The sequence below is a fragment of the Pediculus humanus genome, genomic scaffold, assembly GCF_000006295.1.
Source record: "Pediculus humanus corporis 1103172107775 genomic scaffold, whole genome shotgun sequence".
NCBI lineage: Eukaryota > Metazoa > Arthropoda > Insecta > Psocodea > Pediculidae > Pediculus > Pediculus humanus.
The window spans coordinates 910,710-934,030 of NW_002987371.1; the positions used below are offsets into that span (position 1 = coordinate 910,710).

Genomic DNA, 23,321 nt, shown 5'->3' on the forward strand with positions numbered 1-23,321 from the left:
TGAAAGTGGCAGCGGAATGCACCGCCACACTAACAAAAGCGCGCCAAAAAAGCCTAAAAATGTCAGTTATTTTTTATCGCTTGTTCGTGTGTTACATTTCAAAATCTTTTTCATTTTATTTTTGAAGATTTTAACATTGTAAGTAAAATAAAATATTTATTTGATGTGAATAATTACATTTGTGAGTAATCGTTTATAATTATTATATAAAAAATAATATGTATCTTTATCAAAATGGAAACCTTTTACTTATAATTAATTGAATAGAAATTGAAATGGAAATTTTTTTATGCTATCAAAAATTTTTAAGCATTTAACATTAAAAAGAAATTCTTTTTTATATAATTTATAATTTAACAATTTGAAATAGAGTATAATATGTATTTTTCTTTCTATTTTTATCATCAAATTATTTAAATTTTATTGATTTGTTCAGAATTGGATGATGGTGCAGTAGGTCCAAAATATTGTGTTGATTCTGTTTTGTTATCTAAATAAGCTTGCTGAATAAATATGCTTGAAACATCACTAGATTCTGAACAAACAGCTAAAATTTAAAAAAAAAAAAAAGACTTATTTAATAATGTAAATTATTTAGAAATGTAATATTCTATAGGTGGTCAATTGACACTTACCATGTTTAGACATGTGAGTTCTAAGTGAACCATGACATGTAAAACCATCACCACATATTTTACATTTATAAGGTTTTTCTCCTGTGTGTATTCTCATGTGTGCCAATAAATTATTTTTCCATTTAAGTTTAACACCACAAACTTCACATTGAAAACCTTTTTCTTGTGGGGGTACTCCTTCACCATAATAATCATGTATCGTCTGTTCGTGTATTGCCAAATAACGTTTTCTTAAAAAAAAATTACCACATATTTGACACTGAAATTTTTTCTCCTGATGACTCTTAAGGTGTCCACGGTAATTACTTGTTCTTTTAAACCTCATACCACATATATCACATATAAATCTCCTGTGGTCTGTGTGAATCCACATGTGTTCTCTCAATGTGCCCTTTGTTTTTAATATTTTATTACATCTTGGACATTGGTAAACTTCATCGTTGTGTTGTTTCTTTATGTGTTTTTCCAATTGTTTTTTAATCCCTTTAAAATCGCATTGTGAACATTTAAATTGTTCGGCTTGATGAAAGTTTTTCACGTGTTTTTGAAGACTCATTAAATTGATGCATTTTTTCTTACAGATTTCGCATGGGATTTTTTCTATTTCCGCCACTGATTTTTTTTCTTTTATTATTTTCGCATTGTGTACACTTTTCATATGTCTATCCAATGATTTCTTATTGATTTCTTTATCGCAAACGTTACATTTGACTTTTTCCATTTTGTGAACGTTGTAAACGTGTTTTTTTAAATTTATTTCGTTTGAATATATTTGATTGCATGTAGAACATTTCAAACCACCCACCCGATCGCCATTTTTCTTTTCACTATCACTATCATTAAGCTCTACCTTGCATAAAACGTTACATAAATTTAATGTTTTACTCTCTTCCAAATTCAAATTTTCTTCTTTTTCTTCTTCGTTTCCATCATTTTTATCTTTTATTTTCGTTTTAATATTATGAACTCTTTTTAAATGTCTTAAATAAAATTTTTTTAATATTTCTACGTCACAAATCGTGCATTTAATTTTACGATTTTCACATAATTTTTTTTCCACACGGTTTTTTATTAATTTTTTTTTTTCTTTTTCAATTTCAGATAAGTTTTGGAAACGTTCAGTTGGATTTTCGTCATTTTCATTCATTTTACTTATAATGAATGATTCTAACGGAAGATCTTCTTCTTCTTCTTCTTCATCTTCATTATCCAGTTCATTTTTAATTAATGTTTCATCCACATGGTTCGATTTTTCATCAATATTCCTGCAACAGGAATTAAGTATCAATTTGGTGAGTTTTTTTTTTTTTTTATAAACTAAAAAATTAAACTTTAACCCTCTTAATATCTCAAATGAAAAAAATTTATTATGAAAACTTATAGCAATTTTAAAAAAAAGGAGGTTTTGAAAGTGATTTAATAAGGATAAATTAATAGAAAAAAAATAAAATAAAATGAAATGAAATTTTTAAAGTAAACATTTAATTTTTTAAAAGTTTTTTTTTTTTTTTTTAAAACAATACAACAAAAGACAAAAAGAAAAAGTTTTTAAGTCGATTTGCTATGAGTTTTAATAATATGTTTTTTCATATCTCCTTTTTGTGCAAAACCTCTTCCGCATATTTCGCAAACGTGTGGTTTTTCTCCCGTATGAGTCCTTATATGTAATTTTAAATGTTCGGCCTTTCTAAACCTTTTTTGACATAGATCGCATTCGTGAGGTCGAAGATCGTTATGTACATCCTCGTGCATTTGAAGGGAAGCTTTCGTTTTAAACGCTTTTCCGCATTTTCCGCAAGAAAAAGGTTTTTCATCCGTGTGAGCCAAACGGAAATGCGTTTTGAGCTCACAAGGATATATATAAAATTTCCCACATATTTTACATACGTAATTTCTTTCTTTCATGTGTCTAGGCACGGAAATTTTTTTTCCCGATGATTTCTCATTGGTTTCTTTTGATTTTCTATCAAATTTTCCTTGTTTACGTTTTTGTAATTTATCCGTGAGGTGTTCGCAAACATCTTCATTTCCTTTGAAATCTTTCAAGCAAACGTTACACGATTTAACATGTGGATAACATTTTCCCATCGATATATGTATATTTAATCCCGTATTTGTCGCAAATTTTTTATAACAGTCTTTACATTGATAATTTAACTCTCCGGTATGTTCTTTCATGTGAGCTTCCAACGATTCCTTTTTAACCATACTTTTCTGACAAACGTCACAAGTATACTTTTTGGGTAAAACGTTATCTTGAAGACCGTGAACGCCTTGTTCGTGAGTTCTCAAATGTGTCATTCTTTTAAACGATGTACCACATATTCTACAAATGTGAGGCCTTTCCTCCGAATGTGATAATTTATGATTTTTTAATGTCATAGAATAAGCAAATCTTTTACCACAAAGTTCACAAATGAATTCTTTGTCTTTATAATTATAATGAGTGAAATAATGTCGTCTAAGTGATCTGAGGGTCGTAAATGCTGCGTTACATTGATTACAGGTATGCGTTTTGGGTGGTTTCTGATGAATCAGCTGATGAGAGACTAAAGATGACTTATAGGAAAATTGTTTTCCACAAATCGGACATAAATGCCCTTGTCGCCTATGGGTTGTTAGATGAGCGTTGAGTGTTTTCTTTTGTGTAAACGTTTTATCACAATATTCGCAATTGATCAATGATTTTTCATTAAATATCTCGACATTTTGTACCGGCGGCGGTGGTGGTGGTGGTGGCGGTTCTAAATCCTTGGTTGTTGTTACGTCTTTTCGTGTTTGAAATGTTTCATGTATTACAGGTACGGCATTTTTATCATCTGTTTTCCTTTTAAATTTCGAACCGTAAATGGCTTCTTTAATTTCACTCAGACTTAAATAAGATAAAGAACTTAAATTTTTAGATTCTTTTTTACAACTAAACCTTTTCAAATGTCTCGTTAGGGAAGCTTTCGACGAAAACATTGATAAACAATGAGTGCATTTAACCCATCTTTTAAATGGTATATTAACAGTTCTTTTTTTAAATATAATTGCTCTCATTAAATTAACTTGAGTTTCTCCATAAGAAAGCGTTTCATCTTCTTCTAATGACTTGAGCCTGTTTTCAGTAGAATTGGTGTCATAATTATTTGTTTTATCTGTTGTAAATTGATTACCCGGGTCTAGGTATCTGGAAAAAAATGATAACGTATCTTCAATATCGCGTTTACCATCCTATTTTTTGTCGATATCAAAAAACTTATTTACTTATGTAAAACACACAACAATATTTTCCAATAATGTTAATAAATAATTTTTTTTTTTTTTTTCGAGGCAAATAATTTAATAAATATTTAAAAAAAAAAAAAAAACGTATATATATATATAATAAAAGAATCTTGGTAATTTTACAGTTACGGGTAACAATTAAATAACTAAAAAAAAAAATAATTAAAAAACTATTTTTTAAAAATGTAATTAAGACTAATTAGTCAAACAAAACAACAATAACTAAAACTTAATGTAACTTAATGATGACTCTAATTCATTTAAAATACATTTATTATTTAAAAAATAATAATAAAAACAATTTTGGAACAAAAAAACATAACAAATATTTTAAAAATTTCAATTTATTCTTCTTTAAATACGATTCGTTAATAATAATAATAATAATAATTATTAACATAATATTTTAATAAAATATTAAGCGACTAGATAAATAATATAAATAAATAATTGTCTATTTACATAAGTAAATAATTATTAATTTCAATGATAAAAAATAAATTTTTCATAGCGTTCGACTAGTGTTATCAAAAAACAATTGTTATTATTATTATTATTATTAGGTAACTCTGTTATGTATCTTCCTGTGTTTTTTCATATCCCCAATTTGAGCAAATCCCCGTCCGCAAAAGTTACAAATGTGAGGTTTTTCACCCGTGTGAGTTCTCGTGTGTAACATCAATTGTTCAGACCTTCTAAATCTCTTATCGCAATACGAACAAGGATAAGGTCGACTATCGGAATGAACGGCTTGATGATTTTGTAACGTGTTTTTAGCTTTAAACGCTTTTCCGCATTCGTCGCAAACGAACGGACGTTCGTCCGTGTGACACGTTCTAAAATGTTGCTTTTTATCGCAATTAAAAATAAACGTTTTATTACATAGTTCGCATTCGAAATTTCTCGGTTTGTCTTTCCTTTGTATTTTTTCCTTTTTCGAGTAACGAGTACTCTTTTCGCCGGGTATTTTATTACGTTTCGATTTGACGTGAACGCAAGGCTCTTGTCCAGGTTTGAATTCCGCGTGACAAATTTTACAAGATGACGTTTTACTTTGACATTCTCCCATAGTGTGATGAACGTTCAAACCCATTTGTGACGCGAATCCTCTCCAGCATTTGTTACATTGAAATGGTAATTCTCCCGTGTGTTTTCTCTTATGCACTTCCAAACGTTCGCTCGTCGTGAATGAATTATCGCAAGAATCGCAAGGAAAATTCCTCGCCATTTTCGACTGGTGAACCCCGTGAACTTCTTTCTGATGCTGTTGCAAATGACTTGCTCTCTTGAACGATCCCTGACACATTTCGCAATAATGGGGTCGAAGATCTGAATGTGCCGACATGTGATTTTTTAAATTGATCGTCGTCGTGAATTTTTTACCGCAAATCTCGCAAACGAAATTTTTATCCGTGTCGTGAGTTTTCAAATGATTTTTTAATCCTCTGGCATTTTTGAACGCGCTCATGCATTGAGTGCATTTGAAATTTCTAGGCATGTCCATGTGTGTGTATTTATGAGTATTATAATTGGATTTAAACGTGAATTCTTTACCGCAAATGTCGCAAACGTGTTTTTTCGGAAATGGCGAATGTAAAGCTTTGTGATGTGCCGTTAAATTATATTTTTTTGCAAATATTTTCGAACAAACATCGCATTTGAAACCGTTTTCTTGAAAGTTAGACCCAATATCAAAATCATCCGATTTTTCTACGACGTTCATCATCAAATTTTCATCGTGTTGCGAATTCGTTTGTTTTTCTAACTGTGAATTATTTTTCATACGAAGTACAGTTTTTCTATTATCCTCAATTTTTTGATTCGTTTCATTATTTGTTTCGATATTAAATGATTCCACGGACCTGTAATAAATTTTATAAGGATATTCAAACGGAAAAAAAATGATTTTATCTCTAACGTGAATTATTTAAACAATAAACAGAAAAATTTAAATTATAAAAATAAAATCACTTACTCGTTTTGTTTTTTTTTTAATTATTGAATTTAATCAATGACTTTTTACTCTTATCAAAATTTTTTACCGTTAAAAATTCAATTTCGAGGATGTACGATTAAGAAAAGGATTTTTTTTTAAATGGGGGGAAAGAGGAGAGTATGAAAAAAAAATCCTACGAAACATAAAATTTTATTTAAAACAATTTGAAAAATAATAAGAGAAAACATTGTCAATACAAATAAACGTTCTTGACCGTTATTTTTTTTTAATAATTTGACTTGTAGTAACTGGGGGGGGGTGTGTTTGTGTGTGGGGGGGGAGTAAATCAGCAATAGTAACTGGTGGTGGCTTACCCAAAATAAAATTTATCAAAATTTATTTATTATTATTATTATTATTATTAAAATCTTTATTCATTTCATATATTTTTTACTAAGCAAACTTTTTTTATTAACACAAACAACCACCATCCTTATATCGATTAGGAATTGTATGTCAGATAAGTTATATCTACAAAATCCGCTTTCTCTTCTTTTTTAACGGAAACGGGTAAATTTTCAGGTATGTTTCTTTCTTCGTTTTTACGATGAGTTTTTTTATGTTTTTTACAATCTCCCGGTTGTGAGAAAGCTCGTCCGCAAATATCACACGCGTATGGTTTTTCACCCGTGTGTGTCCTCATGTGAAGTCGAAGATTGTAGGGTAATCGCAAGCGTTTCCCGCATATTTCGCACTTGTAAGGCCTTTCGTCGGTGTGCGTTTTCCTGTGAGCGTACAGACCGCTTTGAGCTCTGAATCCGGCTCCGCAAGTTTCGCATTTAAATGGTTTTTCTCCCGTGTGTATCCGCCTGTGGGTATCTCTTTGGCACTTTAAAGCAAACGTTTTACCGCAATAATCACATTCGAAATCTTTTTTACCCCTGTGAACCCGTTGCTTGTGAAGATAAAGTCCGCTTCGTCCTTTAAATTCGTTACCGCATTCTTCGCACGGGTACCTCAGGGAAAGATGTATGACTCTGTGATTACGCAAACTATTTTTACTCGAAAACGTCGCCCAACAAACGTCACATGTGTAAGCTCTGTGACCCTCGTGAACGTTTTGAACGTGCTGAAGAAGCAATTGTTTGTATTTGAAAACTTGCTTGCATTCGGAACATTCAAACATTTCAGATTCCATGTGTTCCTTCATGTGCAAGTTAACGGATTGTATGTCCGCGCATTCTTTCCCACATTCGCCGCATATAAATTCACCTTCTTCCTCTTGCGACACTTCTATAATTGCATATTCGTCTTTTAAAACGGATATACTTGTTTCGCACTCGACATTCTCTTCTTCCCCTTCTTCCAATCCGTTACATTCGACTTCTTCGATCGGCATGACGATCATGTGAGATCCATCGGAGGGTTCCATTTTGATGTTATCGACAATCGTTATATCCTCGCACTCGTCCTCGCCCTCGCCCCCCTTCATGAGAGCTTCGTTTTCTTCTTCCGCATGCATTTTCTCATGTTCCAACAAATTATCTTCGTTTTCGAAATTTATACCGCAGCAAGAACACACGAATATTTTCATTTCTTTTTTGAGTTTGTGCATGAGCATGTGATCTATGTAAAAACTATGTTGCGTGAATTTTCTATTACACAACTCGCATATCCAATCTACCGAATGGATATGAGTGAGTTTATGCCTTTTCCTCGCTCCGTACGATGAAAAAACATTTCCGCATAGGGAACACGGGTAAACCGCCGAATTATTTCTGCTATGAGTGTTTACGTGTATTTTAAGGTCTTGCAAGGTAGCGAACGTAGCCCCACATATATGGCAAACTCTTTGGGAATCGTCGTTATTATGTAATTTTAAGTGGGCCTCATACCACGTTATATTCGAATAGCTTTTTAAACAAATGTTGCAGCGGAACAATTTTTCCTGGCTGCTATCAAAAAGGTCATGAAGTTGAGCGGAATCTAAAACTTGCTTTTCATCCTCGAACTCATCGTTTTCTTGTTTGATCTCGGCCAGAATAGATAACAGATCGGATCTGGAAAAGAGAAGGGTCTATAGTGACTAAATATCTAAACAAAAGGAAATTGATTGGTGGTGGTTTTTTTTTTTTTGACGACCTTTTATTACTATTATTATTATTATTATTTTAAAAAAACATATTTTCTTGTTTCATTTCAATTATGTATATATTTTGACTCTGATGCAAACATTTTAAAACGTGACAACGTTCTTTATCGATAAAAAACATGGAGAGAAAAAAAAAAAAAAACAAAAAAAAAACAATAACTACTAATTATGTTTTACCTTTTTTCAAACGCAATTATGTTTACTACAAAAAAAAAAACCTCTCTTCTAGTTATTCACACGCACAAAAAAAAAAAAAAAATAATCATCGAAACATATTTTTTTACGTAAACAAGTAATGGATTCCGCTTAATTTATGTAAACAAACAAAATGACCGACGACGGACGATTCGCATTGTCTAAAATCTCTCTCTCTCTCTCTTTTAATAATAAAATCTCGACGTGACGTTTGCTAAAATCAAAATTTTGTCATCAAACTCGCGTGACGCTCTCGCCATATGTCAATTTCATGAGTTTTTTTTTTTTCTTACAGACATTATTTTGGAAGAAAGCAATGGAAACTACAAATCATTCAATCGTGACGTTTCGTGGATTTCGAAAAAGGATTTCTTTCCTGGAGGATGGCGAGACGAGACGAGACGAGACGCGGGATCAAAAACGGTTAAGGTAGGAAAAATAAAAAAAATCATTCGCGTATTTGTTTGGGATTTTTCGCGACGTCTTTTCCGCCATGTTTCGACAACTCGTGTTTTTTGAGGTATCGCTTTTGTGAAAAACTATAGTCGCACATGGAACAAGAAAAGGGTTTCTCATTCGAGTGAACGTGTTTGTGCCTGTTCAAATCGCATTTCACTCCGAACGCTTTCCCGCACACGTCGCATTTGTGCTTTTTCTCTCCCGTGTGAGTCGTCAAATGACCGTTCAATTGAGTTTTCCACCTGAATTTACCCGGACAATAGGGACACCGATGAGGGAAATCGTTCACGTGAACTTTGCTGTGTATGCACAGCGACGCCATAGTTTTAAATTTTTTCCCGCACGCGTGACACACGTACGGACATTCTCCCGTGTGAGTCCGCCTGTGATCTTCTCGAACGGATCTCTCGGGAAATCCTTTCCCGCACAAATCGCATATCCAATCCCGTCTTCCCTCGTGAACGTTTCTCACGTGACGTACCAAAGCTCCTTTTTTATTAAGGGATTTACCGCAAACGTGACAAATGAACAAACCCAATCCGAGATGAGTTTTCTCGTGACGCTTTAATAATTTTTCGTTGTGAAAAATTTTTTCGCATTTCCCGCATTTCCGCGAATCCGATTCTTTTTTTACACCCATCCCGGTACTATTTTTTTCAATTGATTCCTTTATGTCAACAACAACAACATCCAAAGGTTCCTTCTTTATCCTCGGCACTCTCATGGTTTTCAAGTCGATACTCGCCGCCGACAACCTGTAACGTCAAGGTCGAATTTATTTCAGATAAGGCCTCAACGATTTCTTCCGTTACATTAAATTTTATTAGAACACTCTTCGTAAATTTATCAATCGCGATTTTCCAGGTTTAACCAAGATATGGATATTTCATTATTATTATTATTATTATTATTATCATTTTGAAAAGAATTCAGAAAAAAAAAAAAGGTTATGAAAAAATAAATATTTATTTATTTCATTATTTATATCATCAACTTTAAAACAAAAAAAAAAAAAAAAAAAATTAAAAAATTAAAAACTAAACGCATATATTAGGTTCAGTTTGGTTTGGTAAAATTAAATAAGGAACTGTTAGAGAAACCGGTACCGGCATTGACAAATCGACATTCGAAGATTCCATGGGTTGCTGCTGTTCCACCACGTTTTTACCACCACCACCACCCCCCTGTTGATCTTTCAAATGCGATTTGGTGTGTCTTTGAACGTATTTTTTACAAGTGAAAGACATTCCGCAAAACGCGCAAACGAAATCCTTCGATTTATTATGTATCGGCCTGTGTCGGGTTAAATCCCACCGAACGCCGAAACCTTTTCCGCAAATATCACAAAAATGTTTTTTCTCCCCGGTGTGCATGGTCAGGTGACCCAAAAGCTGTTGTTTGAATCGGAACCTTTTCGGACAGAACGTGCACTCGTGCGGAAACGAATCCGTGTGTATTTTCCTATGCGTGCACAACGACGCCATAGTTTTGAACGCTTTCCCGCACGTGGGACACACGTAGGGACATTCTCCCGTGTGTATTCTCCTGTGATCGTCTCTCACGCTTTTTTCCATGAACGCTTTCCCGCACAAATCGCATTCGAAATCTCTCTTGTTCTCGTGAACCGTTCTCACGTGTCTTTGCAACGCGTAATTGTGTTTGAATTCTTTTCCGCACAAGTGACATATGAATTGTTTTTTCCTCTCGTGTGTTTTCCCGTGTCTCTCGAGATTTTTCTCCGTCGTGCAAATCTTTTCGCACTTATCACATTTGAATTTCCCGGGTTTTTTCAACGACGACGACGACGACGATCTCATGTTAAACAATTTCTTTTTCCTTTTCCTTTTCCTTTTTTGTTTTTTATCATCGTCACACTCTCCTCCTCCTCCTCCTCCGTCGGATTCTTCTCCGTTCCTTTCCGACTCTCGATTCGACGATTCTTCTTTAATCATCGTTTGTAAAGGGAGAGATATAAGTACTTCGATGTTTTGAGTTTCACTTTTTGAATTCTCTTGATAGAGGATCCACGAGCGATACCTGAAAGATTAAGTCAATCGTTTCACTCATTGCCGTCACACACACGGACACGCACGCACATGCCCAACGCATTTTTTTTTTACTTTTTAAAGATATTTTTATTCATTCATCTTTGGGTTTTTTTTTTTTTTTTTTTTTTTGTTTTGTTTTTTAGTATTCAATTTTTTTTTTTTTTTGTTGTCATTGGTTCAATACCAAAAGCAATTCCGAATGTGATTTAAGATGATTTAACAAATATCTCTTTTGTTTGAATTTCCTTCCGCAATAATCGCATTCGAAACTGTTAACCGACGTGTGAACGAACAAATGACGTTTGAGCTCTTGTTTGACTTCGAATTTTTTATCGCACAATTGACACGCGAAAGGTTTTTCCTTCGTGTGGTGCCGTCTCGTGTGATGAATCCTCTGTTGATTGAATCGAAATCTCTCGTCGCAATAATCGCACTTGAGCACCTTGCTGTCGTAGTGTAGCTTTTGATGAGATCTCAACGAGCCCGTCGTTCGAACTTTTTTCCCACACGTGTTGCACTCGAACGGATACTCCATCGTGTGTATTCTAAAATGCTCTTTCAATTTTGATTTCTCTCCGAAACACCGACCGCACGTGTCGCATATGAATTCTTTTAGTTTTTCGTGCACGAGTTTCACGTGTCTTATGTAACTGTGGAGCGAGGCTATCGTTTTCCCGCAGAGATTACACGTCGTCGCGTTCGTTTGATCGAAATTATTCCTATGATCCGTTCTCAGGTGTATGGAAAAACTCCTCGATATGACTTTTTTACAAAGCGGACATTTTATCGAATCTTTGGGTTTTGCATACGTCACGGGAGGACTCGAATTTTTTTCATCTTCTATTTTCAATTGCATTAAATTCCCCGATAAATCTCTCATGACGCATTTGATTTCGTCTTTCGATTTCGTTTCTTCCTTATCGCTCACTTCGATATATTCAATTTCGAAAACCGTGTACGCCGCCGCCGCCGCCGCCGCCGCCCCCGCGGTGTTTTCCAACGGAGTCTCACCGTCCTGACAGACAATTATTCTTTTCTCATTCAATTCCTCCGAATTGATTTCTTCATCGAATCTCTCATCTGAATCCGTCGGCTCTTCCGTTTCGTTCGTCATCACATTATCAGTTTCATCTTGTTCCTCCAACCTGTAAGATTTGGACCTTGGCTCAGTATAATATAAGGTCTAAAAAAACTTCTTTTTTTTTTTTTTTTTTTTTTATGCACGTGTATCATGATTGCTTTAATTTTTTTTATTAGTTAAAATTATGATTTTTGAATTTTACATTTTTGTACTTTTACCATAAACCGTTTCTGACAACGACAACAACGACAACAAAATGACGACACTTGGAACTTAATTCCACGTTTATTTTAAATAGAATATTAATAATAATAGTAATAACATTACGATATAATAATCTTCTTTATCACTATACATATAAATTTGTTTCGAAAGTATATTTTGCATTTCCTTTAGGCATTGCACTTTCCAACATAAGTTCAATAAATAATAACAATAATAGTAATTACGAGTGACAGGCATTGCATCATTTAAAAAAAAAAAAAAAAAAAAGTTAAAAAAATCAGGTAGATACAGAACATACAGAAAGTTAAATGTTAAGTACAAAAAAAAGATAGATAGATAGATAGATAAAGAGAATGAGAGAGTGAGAGAGACACATTCATTTCGATTCTTCTTTCTTGTGCCTCGTTTTCTCGTGACTTTTCAAATATCTTTTTTGACCGAACGAAAGGCCGCACGTCAAGCACAGAAAAGGTTTCTCTTGCGAATGCACCAATTTGTGACGAGTCAAATCGTTTTTCACACCGAAACCTTTTCCGCACTCGTCGCAAAAGTGTTTTTTTTCACCCGTGTGAGTCGTGACGTGACTCAACAACTGTTGCCTCCATCGAAACCTTCTCGAACAGTACGCGCACGAGTGAGGAAAGGAATCCGTGTGAGTTTTCCCGTGGATGTACAGGGATGCTTTCGCTTTGAACGTTTTACCGCAAGTCGTGCAAACGAACGGTCTCTCACCCGTGTGTATCCTCCTGTGATCTTCTCTCGCGGCTTTCAAAGCGAACTTTCTACCGCATATGTCGCACTCGTGTTCTTTTATACCCTCGTGAACGTGTTTGAGGTGATAGGAAAGTCCCGTGGAATGACTGAATTGTTTACCGCAAAGGTGACACGTGAAATATTTTTCCGAATTTTTCAAATTTTTCGATTTAACTTTTCCCCTTTTGATTTTGTGTTCGGTTATCACGTGATTTTCAAACTCGGATTTTTCCAGCAAGTTTTTCTCGCACAAAACGCATTTTCCGCCGTGTATTCGAACCACGTGATCCCAAATCGATCCATCACTTTTAAACTTCCCGCATTCGCAACGACACAATTTGAATTGTTGTTTTGCCGACGACGTATGACTTTGAACGTGTTTAATAAACTTTCCCTTGTTACCCCATTGAATCCTATCGCAATGTTCGCAATGTAGTATATCGAGAGAATGATCTCGAAATAAATGATCGGCTAAATCGAAAGGTTTTTCGCACGTATAAGAACAATAAACGCAACTTCCCCGAAGTCTCTTCCAAGGGAATATTTTCGTAGACTTTCGATCGAGTTGTAAAGTTTTCCACCTGCAAAACAAATCTTCAATTCATACTCACGGTACCCTAACAACAAACTCAACAAAAACAACAACAACGACAACGACAACGACAACGACAAGGACAACAAAAAATTCAAAACAATTTAATGTAAACAAAACAACAACGAACAAAAACCTAAGGCTAAAAAATTTTCTGTTTATTAAGTACAATTAAAAAAAATTATTGCACGTAATTTCACGACCGGGTTGTAAGGCTGCCAACATTTAAAAAACAAAAAAAAACAAAAAGTAAAACTTGATCGTTTATTGCACTGATAACACGCATTTCATTATCGTCACGTGGAAAACGCGAGGGATTTCAATCCCTCGTCAAAATTGCAAATTCCCGGAAACTGGATTTTCAATTTCCGGATGATGCGTTTTCAAATGAACCCTTAAATATTTTTTAACGCTGTATTTGTTTCCGCAGTGCGAACACGTGTACGGTCTGTCGACGGAATGGATTTCCATGTGACCATTCAATTGAGATTTCGTTATGAATCTTTTACCGCAAATTTGACATCCGTAGGGTTTTTCGCCCGTGTGTATGGCCACGTGATTGTTTAACCTTTGCCTCGTGCGAAAGGATTTGTTGCAAGAGTGACACTTGTGAGGTGCGTAATCCGTGTGCGATCTCCTGTGCACGTACACGCAATTGGCCGTTTTAAATGTTTTACCGCAAATGTGACAAACGTAGGTTCTTTCTCCCGTGTGAATCGTTCTGTGATCGTTTCTCGTGTTTTTCGTCGCGAACGATCTCCCGCAATATTCGCAACTGTACCTTTTGATTTTATCGTGAACTTCTCTCACGTGACGCGAAATGTCTTTTTTCTCAATGAAACTTTTACCGCATATGTGACACATGTGAGACCTGTCACCCAAATGATTTTTCATGTGTCTCGCATATCCCTGCTTCGTGACGAGTCTTTTATTGCACAAATCGCATATTATCCCATTTTTTTTCGACGTCTTATTATCGTCGAGCCAATATAAAAACTCGTCCTCATCATCATTATCATGAACATTTTCAATTGTTTTCCCAACGAGTCCAACGGTCAAATCATTTATTTCCGCGTAATTATTTTTCTCGTCAAACGTTGACACGCACCTGTAAAAGAGGGGGGTGTAATGAATACCATTGCATTCGATTTTTTTCTTTTCTTTTCTTTTCTTTTCCTCTTTGCCTTTTAATAGTATAACATACACCCCACCCCCACCAATCAATCAATCAATCAATCAATCAATCAATCAATCAATCATAATAATTTAATATTAAAACACAAAACTTTTAAAAAAATTCACAAAAAAAAAAAAAAAAAAAACTTATTCGATTCGATAAATCGTTCGTTCGCAGCATTTCTACCCGTTTATTAAAAAAAAAAAAATTCGCGTCGATGATTCTTATAAAATAATAATAATAATAATAATAATTTTCATCATAATAATTACAAGTATAGACATACATATAATTTTTATTTAACTTTTCCATTATATATATATAAAATTTTTTTTTCTCTCTTTCGAATGACAACCTTTCGCGCCTTTTTCCAAAAAATAAAAAATAAAAAAATAAAAAATAAAATAAATAAAAATAAAAGAAAAGTGGAACAAGAATAATTTCACATGTCTTCGTTTTTCAATACTAATTCCACGATCGTGGGCTCGGGTTGACCCACCGTTTCGATTCTCGCTTGTATCACGTTCACGTTGACGTGATGATTTTTCACGTGGAGTTTCAAATGACTCGAATTATTGAAACCTTTCCGACAGTAATCGCAATAGTAACGAAATTTATCGCTGTGAATCCAACTGTGTGCTTTCAAATGAAGTCTCGTTTTGAAATATTTTCCGCACGATTCGCACTCGTAGGGCCTTTCTTCCGTGTGCGCGGACGCGTGTTGATCCAAATGTTGCCTGGTCCGATACCTTCTCCCGCACACCATGCACAAATGCGGGTAGTTCAACGTGTGCGTTCTCTGATGTATTTTCAAACCTTGGAGCTGTGCGAAACACTTGCCGCAATTTTGACAAACGTACGATTTGACTTCCGAATGGATTTTCATGTGACTCGAATAATTCGATGCATCGCGAAAATCACGTCCGCAAACGTCGCATTTCGCGACGACGACTCTCTCGTGAACGCGACGTATGTGAGCGTGAAGGAGGTGCACTTTTTTAAATTCTTTCGCGCACAAGTGACATATAAGCGATGATGAAGGTTTGTCGTCGACTGATGATAATATTTCCATAATGTCTCTCTTATCGAGTTTCGACAAATTTCCCCTCCCGTCGTCGTTGTCGTGAACGTCGTCGTCACCGTCAACGCTCATTTTATTTTTTTGTTTCTTTTTCTTCAACGTCGTCTCCGTTTTAAATTTCAATAATTCATTTACCACGTCATCATCATCGACAACCTCATCCCCATCCTTAATAATAATTTTTTTGTCCTTTTCCTTTGTATTTTTTTTTTTTGACGTATTCTTTCTAACAATAGGTTTCCTGTAAAACAAACGTTAAAATTGATAACCCAACCTAAGCAATTGCTTTGGTTTAGTGAACCGTTGTATGAAATCGAAAACCGGTTGGTTAGTGTGTTTGTGTCTGTGTACGTGTGTGTGTGTGTGTGTGGGTGCCAAAGTACTAAGTAGTAAGATATATTTATATCCATGATTTTTAACGGTTTTTTAAAAAATATCATTACGTTAGGTAGGTAGGTAGGCAGGCAGGTAGTTAGACATCGGGAAAACTACTACGCGTGATGATGATTTTTCAAATGCGCCCTCAATCCGGACAATTGATTGAAACCTTTATCGCAGTGGGGGCACGGGTGGAGCCACAATTCTTTTCCACGTATCCAACAATTGTGCATACTCAATTCGTTTTTAACGTTGAAAAATTTCCCGCACTCTTCGCACTGATGCGATTTATTATTATTATTTCCCCCCGCGTGTTTCATCGTGTGCAATTCGAAATGTTGTTTTCTCCGGAATTTTTTCGGGCAAAACGTGCACGAATATGGATATTCGGACGAGTGAGAGGGCATGTGCATTCGCAATCCCTGCGGTTGAACGAATCCCTTTCCGCATATTTGACACATGTACGATTTGATTCCCGCGTGTATCAACAAGTGTTGCTTGTAATTGGACGTGTCCGTAAACGTTTTATCGCACACGTCGCATTTGGCTTTGACTATCCTTTCGTGAACGCTTTGAACGTGCCTGTGAAGAAAACTTTTACTACCGAACGTTTTATCGCATATTTGACAACTCACGAGTTTTTTTTCAAACGGGTTTCCCCCTTCGAAACAATCGTGTTCGGTTTTCATGTGCGTGGACAAATTCGTTTTCCCCATTATTTTCCGACACAGAAAACATTCCACGTACGGCGTCGATTTGATTCTTTTCCACGATGATAAACCGCCGGACATTTTCATGACTCTGAGCCTTTCGGCTTCTCGTATAATCGAATCAATGTCTTCGTCGTCAATCAAATCGCTCAAATCCTTTTCGCCGATCTCGATCGTATCACTTTTACTCGATTTCCGTCTCCCATTTTTTTTATTTTTACGTCGTGGTAGCAATTTTTTATTATTTTTATTATTTTTATTATCACGAAACGATTCACTTTCCAGGAAAAGATCGATATCGAAATCCCCAATCCTGAGAACGTTCCTAAAAAAAACAAACGGTGAAAACCAAAACACGTTCGGGAACAACAACTTTATTGTCGTTTCAACATTACATTATTAATTATAGCATACATAAAAAATTTTTTTCTCGAGTTTAAAAAAAAAAAGAAAAAAGGGGAAAAACTTTAGCTAAACATTTTTCATGTGAATTTCGGCGTGTAAATAAAGAGAGCTTTGAGTTCGAAACGCGGATTTACAAATCGTGCATATGTAAGGTTTTTCTCCTCCGTGGATTTGCCTATGTTCGTCGCATATAATTTTCTCGGGAAACAATTGATCGCAATATTCGCATTTGTAAGGGAATTTCAAAGGCGCACCGCCACCATCATCATTATCATTATCATTATCATCAACATCCCCGTCATCGATTTTCCCGTGAGCACTCAACGAATGTTCTTTTAAACCTTTTTCGCACAGGTATTCCTTTCCGCAAAGTTTGCACACGAATATGTTTATGGGTTTGTGTGACGTTATGTGAGATCTGAAATTCATCATTCGTCCAAATTTTTCCCCGCATATTTTACAACAAAATAATTTTTTACTTTTCCCCTTCCCGTCACGCGTCGTCACGACTTCGATTTCTTTCACGTGATAATTGACAATTTGACTCTGACGACATTTTCCGCCGCAATCGTCGCAGGGAAATTCGTCGTCCCTTCCCGACTCGTGACTTTTCAAATGTTTTTTCAAATTGTTACTCCTGTTCGACGTGTGACGACATATTTTACACCTGTAAAATTTCTTAATTTGTCCTTCGATGTTTTCCATAACGATTTCCATTCTCGTCAAATGACTCTTATCGTCTCCATGACTTTTCCTATATCTTTTACCGCAATTCTCGCACTTGTACGCCACGACTCTCTTATGTATTTGCAAATGAGTTTTCAAATTGTTGCTACGATTCGTTTTGTGTCCGCATAATTTACATCTGTAAATGCTTTTTAAAATTCCGTTCGATCCAAGAACGGATATCGATTCCATTTCTTTGGGAAATTTTCTTTTTTTATTTTTCGTTACAATTTCACACTTTCCTTCTTTCATCCTCCGTTCCGACCTGTAAAATGAAACGTCCAGTTTTGGTAATCTCCCCTTGAAATCCCACATCCGCATCCATCTCTTCTTCTCTCTTAATCCATTTATTTATTTATTTATTCCGCCACCACAAATAGTAAAATTAAAACGATGCTACTAAAATTGTTATTGGCTTCACTTTAAAACTATTTTAAAGTTTAAAATTTTTTCAATTACCGCTTTTACATTATTTATACAATCAAAAAAAAAAAAAAAATACTACTAAATCATTTTTAAAGTTAACGTACATAACTAATTTTTAAAATCAATAAGTTTTACATATTCGAATACATAATATACAGTACATAAAATAAAAAAAAGGGGGGGAGGGGAGGGGAAAACTTATTTAGAGTTATTACATATACAATACAAATATGGGTATAGTAAACTTTTCATAAATTCTCACGTACCATAGGAAAAATTACAAATTTGGTACGTTAAACAACAACAACAACAATCATGTTGATTAATCTAAATTTTAAATCTATTTAAAAACAAAAAAAAACTATTTTCCCATTTTACAATTTTTAAATAATATTTACAATTTTAATTTAGTCAAAAAAAAAAAAAAAAAAAAAAAAAATTCCGCGGGGGGAGGGGCAGATAAGGGGAGGGGGAAAATAACCGTTAAATCGCGTTCGATGCGTCGTCACAATTCAATTATTTTATAAAATTTTTCGTAAATTTATTTAAAAAAAAAAAAAAAAAAAGAATTAAAATATAAAATCGTTTCGTTAAGACGAGGGTGATAGGGCGGGGGCGGGGGCGGGGGGGAAAGAAACGCGCGTTAAAGTGAATAAGGTAAACCACCAGTCCCATTAACTATGTAAAATAATAAGCGTCAATAAAAGTGCAAACTACAAAAGGCCATTATTATTATTATTATTTACTTAGGCAATTTATATATATATATATATTAATTGATGCATGCCAAATCAAATAATACACATAACAGTCGAGTTTAATAATAATAATAAAATAAAAAAAACAAGGTTTCATATTTTGTTTTTAAAAAAATTCAGGTACGAAATTTTTTTTTTTTTTTTTTTTTTCACGCGGTGTGTTAAATTAAATTTAAAAAAAAAAAAAAACCACACATATTATGTGGACCGAAAAAAAAAAAATTTGAAGTGCAAAATGTATTCAATTAATTATTTACAAATCGATTTTCAAAATTATTTTGATTTATTCACAGACATAAAAAAAAAATTCTTATTTACACTTTGCACCTCTGGGGGGACGGGGACGGGGAGGGGAGGGGGGTAAAAGAAAAATATTATTAAATTCCATTCGTGATAAGTATTTATCACACATATGTGTGTAAATTATTGTATGGAAAATAATAATATTTTTCTTTTTTTAAAAAACTAATATACATAAAATATAAATCTTACCTTTCTTTATCTTCCTCATCTTTGGAATTAGTAGTTGCAGTCTTATCAGTTTTAGAGGGCACAATTTTACATTTTGTTTTAGACTAAAAACAAAAGCATAAAAATTACTTAATAATTTTTATCATTTCGAATAAATTAAATTTATAAATAATTCATTTTTATGTATATTCGTATAAGGTATCTAATTATTAACTCACTAAAATTTTTTTCTTTATCGGTGTAGCTTTATTTTTTTCCGGTTTAATTTTACTATGTATTAATGGCTCATCATCCGAATCTACAATTTCAGTTACTCCTTCTAAATGACCATCTTCGAATATCTTCAAAATAAAATAAATTCATGTGATTATCGGGCACAAGCACAATTTTATTCATTTTCAAGAATAATTCTAAATGAATAGTCATCAAAATTAAGATTTTTACCTCACACGTTTTAGATTCTTCTACTGACTCTTGCATTGCTCTAAGTTTTTTATCAGCTTCTAAACAACTATTTATCATGGAATCCCATGCTATTAAAGTTGAGGCACATTGATAACATAATTGTAAGGGTAAAGTATCTGTTGAAGACACCTGTTTGAATGAGTAATAAGAATGAAACATTATTTTTCATCAGGGGGATAAACAATTGCTCAAATGTTGTATCGGTTTTGTAAATCAAATTTTAAATCACTATGAATGCTTGACAGTTTATTTGTTTTATTGTAATCATTACCTGTATAGGCATATGTTTTTGAATTTTATATTCTAATTGATGCTCTAAACCTTCTCCTTCGTAAATTGGTATAAGGTAATCACTGGAATTAGCACAAGATCTACATAATTGTCCCGTTTCATTTTTTGCAACATTCCAGTTTGTTTGAGATGCAGTTTCAGATTCGTTAGCCGATTCAATTGGCGCGTAGAAGTTTTCTCCTTCAATTATGCCAGTTTCAAGCACATTGGGATTGCCTACTGCCATTTCAACTAAAATGTATATATAATCGAAATGGGTTATTGAATAATTAAAACATTTTTAATAAACGAAAACGCGAATTATATAAAAATATTTCAAAGAAATTTATTATTGTTAAACAATTAAAGTGTTGACACCTTTATGACCCGCTTGGTATCATACGGTTTGGTAAAACGTTTACATAGAATAAAAAAAATTGTTAATCAAATTCAACGGCTATGCCGCGGATTTTAACAATACTACTACTATGGTAGTACTATGATATTTGAATAATATGGTAAATTTAATTTTTAACTAAATAATTATTTTAAGAAAAGAATCCGTTTGTTCACTCACAGTCTTTGTTTTCTTCTTCAGTCATATTTCATTTAAAAAATGGATTCCACAGAAAAAAACAACGCCTATTATATTCTGAGACATTAATGTTGTTCATAAAACAAGTTCGTGGATATTGAATGAGTAAAAAAAAAAAAAAAATCATAAAAACATTACTCTAAACATTATTATTTCATCACGAAATTAACCTCAGCTCATATTTTATAAACAACGCGGTAAAATTTCTTATGAATAGACGCCAAGTATCTCTGGTTAAAAATTATTTAACTCTTATTCCTCAATTGTTCGTTCATGAATTCTTATTTCACGCACATACTATCGATTTTCAGACTCTAATTAAAGGCAATGAGTTTAGAAATAAAAGATAATATGTCACAATTAACGTACGATTTTTTTTTTAAATTAAATTAAATTTGTTTTATTATTAATAATGATTTATTTAAATAAAAGTAAATATTAAATCATTATTTTATTTTACATTTATTAAAAAGTTTTTTATAAGGATTTTTATAAAAACTTTTCTAAAGCAATCAATTTCTTTTTTTTTTTTTTTTAAATGTAGTTTACTTAGCTAACTGTACACTGTTTAAAATCTACGTATTTAAAATTATTTTTATAAATTTAATAATTTTATCGATTAAAAATAATTAAAAAAAAATTTTTTTTTAAAGAAGTGAACACTTTTTTTTTATTACACGTATTTTTTAATAAAAAAATATTTTTTAAATTAATGGTTTTCAAACAGTGTACAGTTAGGAAAACTTAGCCCACAATTTTATGCATCCGTATCCGTTTTTTATTCGGATTAAAATGTAAAAACGCGCCAAATTTTTAAGAAATTAAGGATGAGGTGACGTAGATTTTCAAATTTTACCAATGGTTGAAAATTATTAATTTCAGTTTAGTTATTCGCTATTTAAGAAAATTAAACGAATTTTATGCTGCGAAATAAATTATTGAATTAAAAAAAAAAAAGTGTAAGTATTGATTCGTACATTAAATATTAAATTTTTAAAAAAATTCAATAAATTTTGCCGATTTTGATATTTTTCAGACGTTATTATTAAAAGTAAAAGTAAATGCGCGGAAATTGTATAAAAAATTTTACTTTTTATTTTTTCCTCGAGCGAAATTCTTGTACAATGTCACGCGTCTTGTTTCATTAATTACTCGTTAAATATTAATTATAATATCGAAATCTTTGGTGATGCTCATAATTATGTAAGTAATACATAATTTTATTGAAACAGTTGAATTATTAACCACCGGTAAAAAAAAAAAAAAAAAAGTCAAACTGAAATTTGAATAATCTGTCAGAGACTCGAGCTTCTGATTGGTCTGTTTTTTTATGATCATTTATTTTTATAATCCAAGAAAACATATTGTTAGTCATGCATTATAGTAAAATAATTTAATTTTTAATTAAAATATTAAAATTTTGACTTGATCTCTTTGTAAATTGTATTTCATTACCTTTTGTGACTGATCATTCATTAGTGACTTATAATAATGTAAATTGAATTTTATGTATTTCCACACTTGTGTTTAATTTATGTCTATCAAGTAACATTTTTTTTTTTAAATTTAACCAATTTATTTGTAGTATTTTGCTTTTAAACGTTTTTATTGCATTATCAAAAGCTTCTTTTTTTTTCTTCACAGTATTAATGGCTGCTAGTTCGAAAGAAAATTTATTCAACTTACAACAGATAAATTTTAAAGAAGAGAAATCTAAGACTGACTCGGAACCGAAATGTTCGAATATTTTACAATCTACTGACAAATATGATCCATTATTATTTTGTAGAACTTGTGCGAATGTTGATTCTTGTCTGGTACCAATTTTTAAAGAAGAAGGATTGGATTATAATTTAAATACAAAAATTGAAAAATATTTACCCATTAGAGTAAGTTTAATTAAAATTTAAAACAATTTTTCAATTAACAATAATAATAATAATAATAATATGCAAATTCTATTCAGGTTTCTCAAAATGATGGTTTACCCAATCATTTATGTTATCATTGTGCATCTACATTAATCGCTTGGGATGCTCTAATAGTTGGTTGCGTTAAGGCTGAAAAAAAATTAAATTTATTAAAAGACTCGATTAGAGATAAATATAGTGAAAAAGTAAAATTTTTTATTTTTTTTAATTATAATTTTCTTATATGTGACATAATTGACATTTATTTACAATTCTAGAGTACTGAAGTAGGCGAGGGACTTATTAGTGATAACATTGATAGCGATGATGAACCATTAATTAAGAAAAATAATAAAAATAATAATGAATTAAAGACATCATTCATTGTAAGTTACCATTTTCTTTTTATCAATCGAAATATAATGTAATTGTTTATCGATAAAAGCATTTATTAAGCATTACTATATGATAAAATTCTTTATTATGTATATTGAATCGATTATTTTTTTTTTCATTTACAGGAAAGAAGTCATGAGGAGAAAGATGTTTCAACAAAAAATAAAAATTGTAATGATGATCCTTCATTGGAACTTTTAAAAAATA

General features: G+C 32.7%; 4 protein-coding genes across 4 annotated transcripts; 1 reads left to right on the forward strand and 3 right to left on the reverse strand.

The window, feature by feature from the left end:
• Positions 1–594: 594 nt before the first annotated feature.
• Positions 595–7,462, reverse strand: Phum_PHUM361830 (zinc finger protein, putative; the record flags this gene model as incomplete). The annotated part of the gene is made up of 8 exons (XM_002428025.1): positions 595–809; positions 918–1,118; positions 2,246–2,480; positions 2,655–2,844; positions 2,947–3,161; positions 4,474–4,752; positions 4,894–5,504; positions 6,472–7,462. 8 exons carry the CDS (start codon positions 7,460–7,462, stop codon positions 595–597), a joined length of 2,937 nt encoding a protein of 978 aa, XP_002428070.1.
• A 1,174-nt stretch (positions 7,463–8,636) lies between these two features.
• Positions 8,637–18,144, reverse strand: Phum_PHUM361840 (zinc finger protein Xfin, putative; the record flags this gene model as incomplete). The annotated part of the gene is given in 10 exon segments (XM_002428026.1): positions 8,637–9,357; positions 9,905–10,371; positions 10,880–11,250; positions 12,419–12,688; positions 12,704–12,800; positions 13,701–14,258; positions 14,990–15,602; positions 16,262–16,612; positions 16,881–16,891; positions 17,170–18,144. The coding sequence occupies 10 exon segments, from the start codon at positions 18,142–18,144 to the stop codon at positions 8,637–8,639; spliced, it is 4,434 nt and encodes a 1,477-aa protein (XP_002428071.1).
• Positions 18,145–19,495: 1,351 nt separating this feature from the next.
• Positions 19,496–20,460, reverse strand: Phum_PHUM361850 (uncharacterized protein; the record flags this gene model as incomplete). Its single annotated transcript, XM_002428027.1, has 4 exons — positions 19,496–19,582; positions 19,697–19,819; positions 19,923–20,072; positions 20,215–20,460. 4 exons carry the CDS (start codon positions 20,458–20,460, stop codon positions 19,496–19,498), a joined length of 606 nt encoding a protein of 201 aa, XP_002428072.1.
• Positions 20,461–22,457: 1,997 nt separating this feature from the next.
• Positions 22,458–22,996, forward strand: Phum_PHUM361860 (uncharacterized protein; the record flags this gene model as incomplete). Its single annotated transcript, XM_002428028.1, has 2 exons — positions 22,458–22,697; positions 22,775–22,996. The coding sequence occupies 2 exons, from the start codon at positions 22,458–22,460 to the stop codon at positions 22,994–22,996; spliced, it is 462 nt and encodes a 153-aa protein (XP_002428073.1).
• Positions 22,997–23,321: the final 325 nt, after the last annotated feature.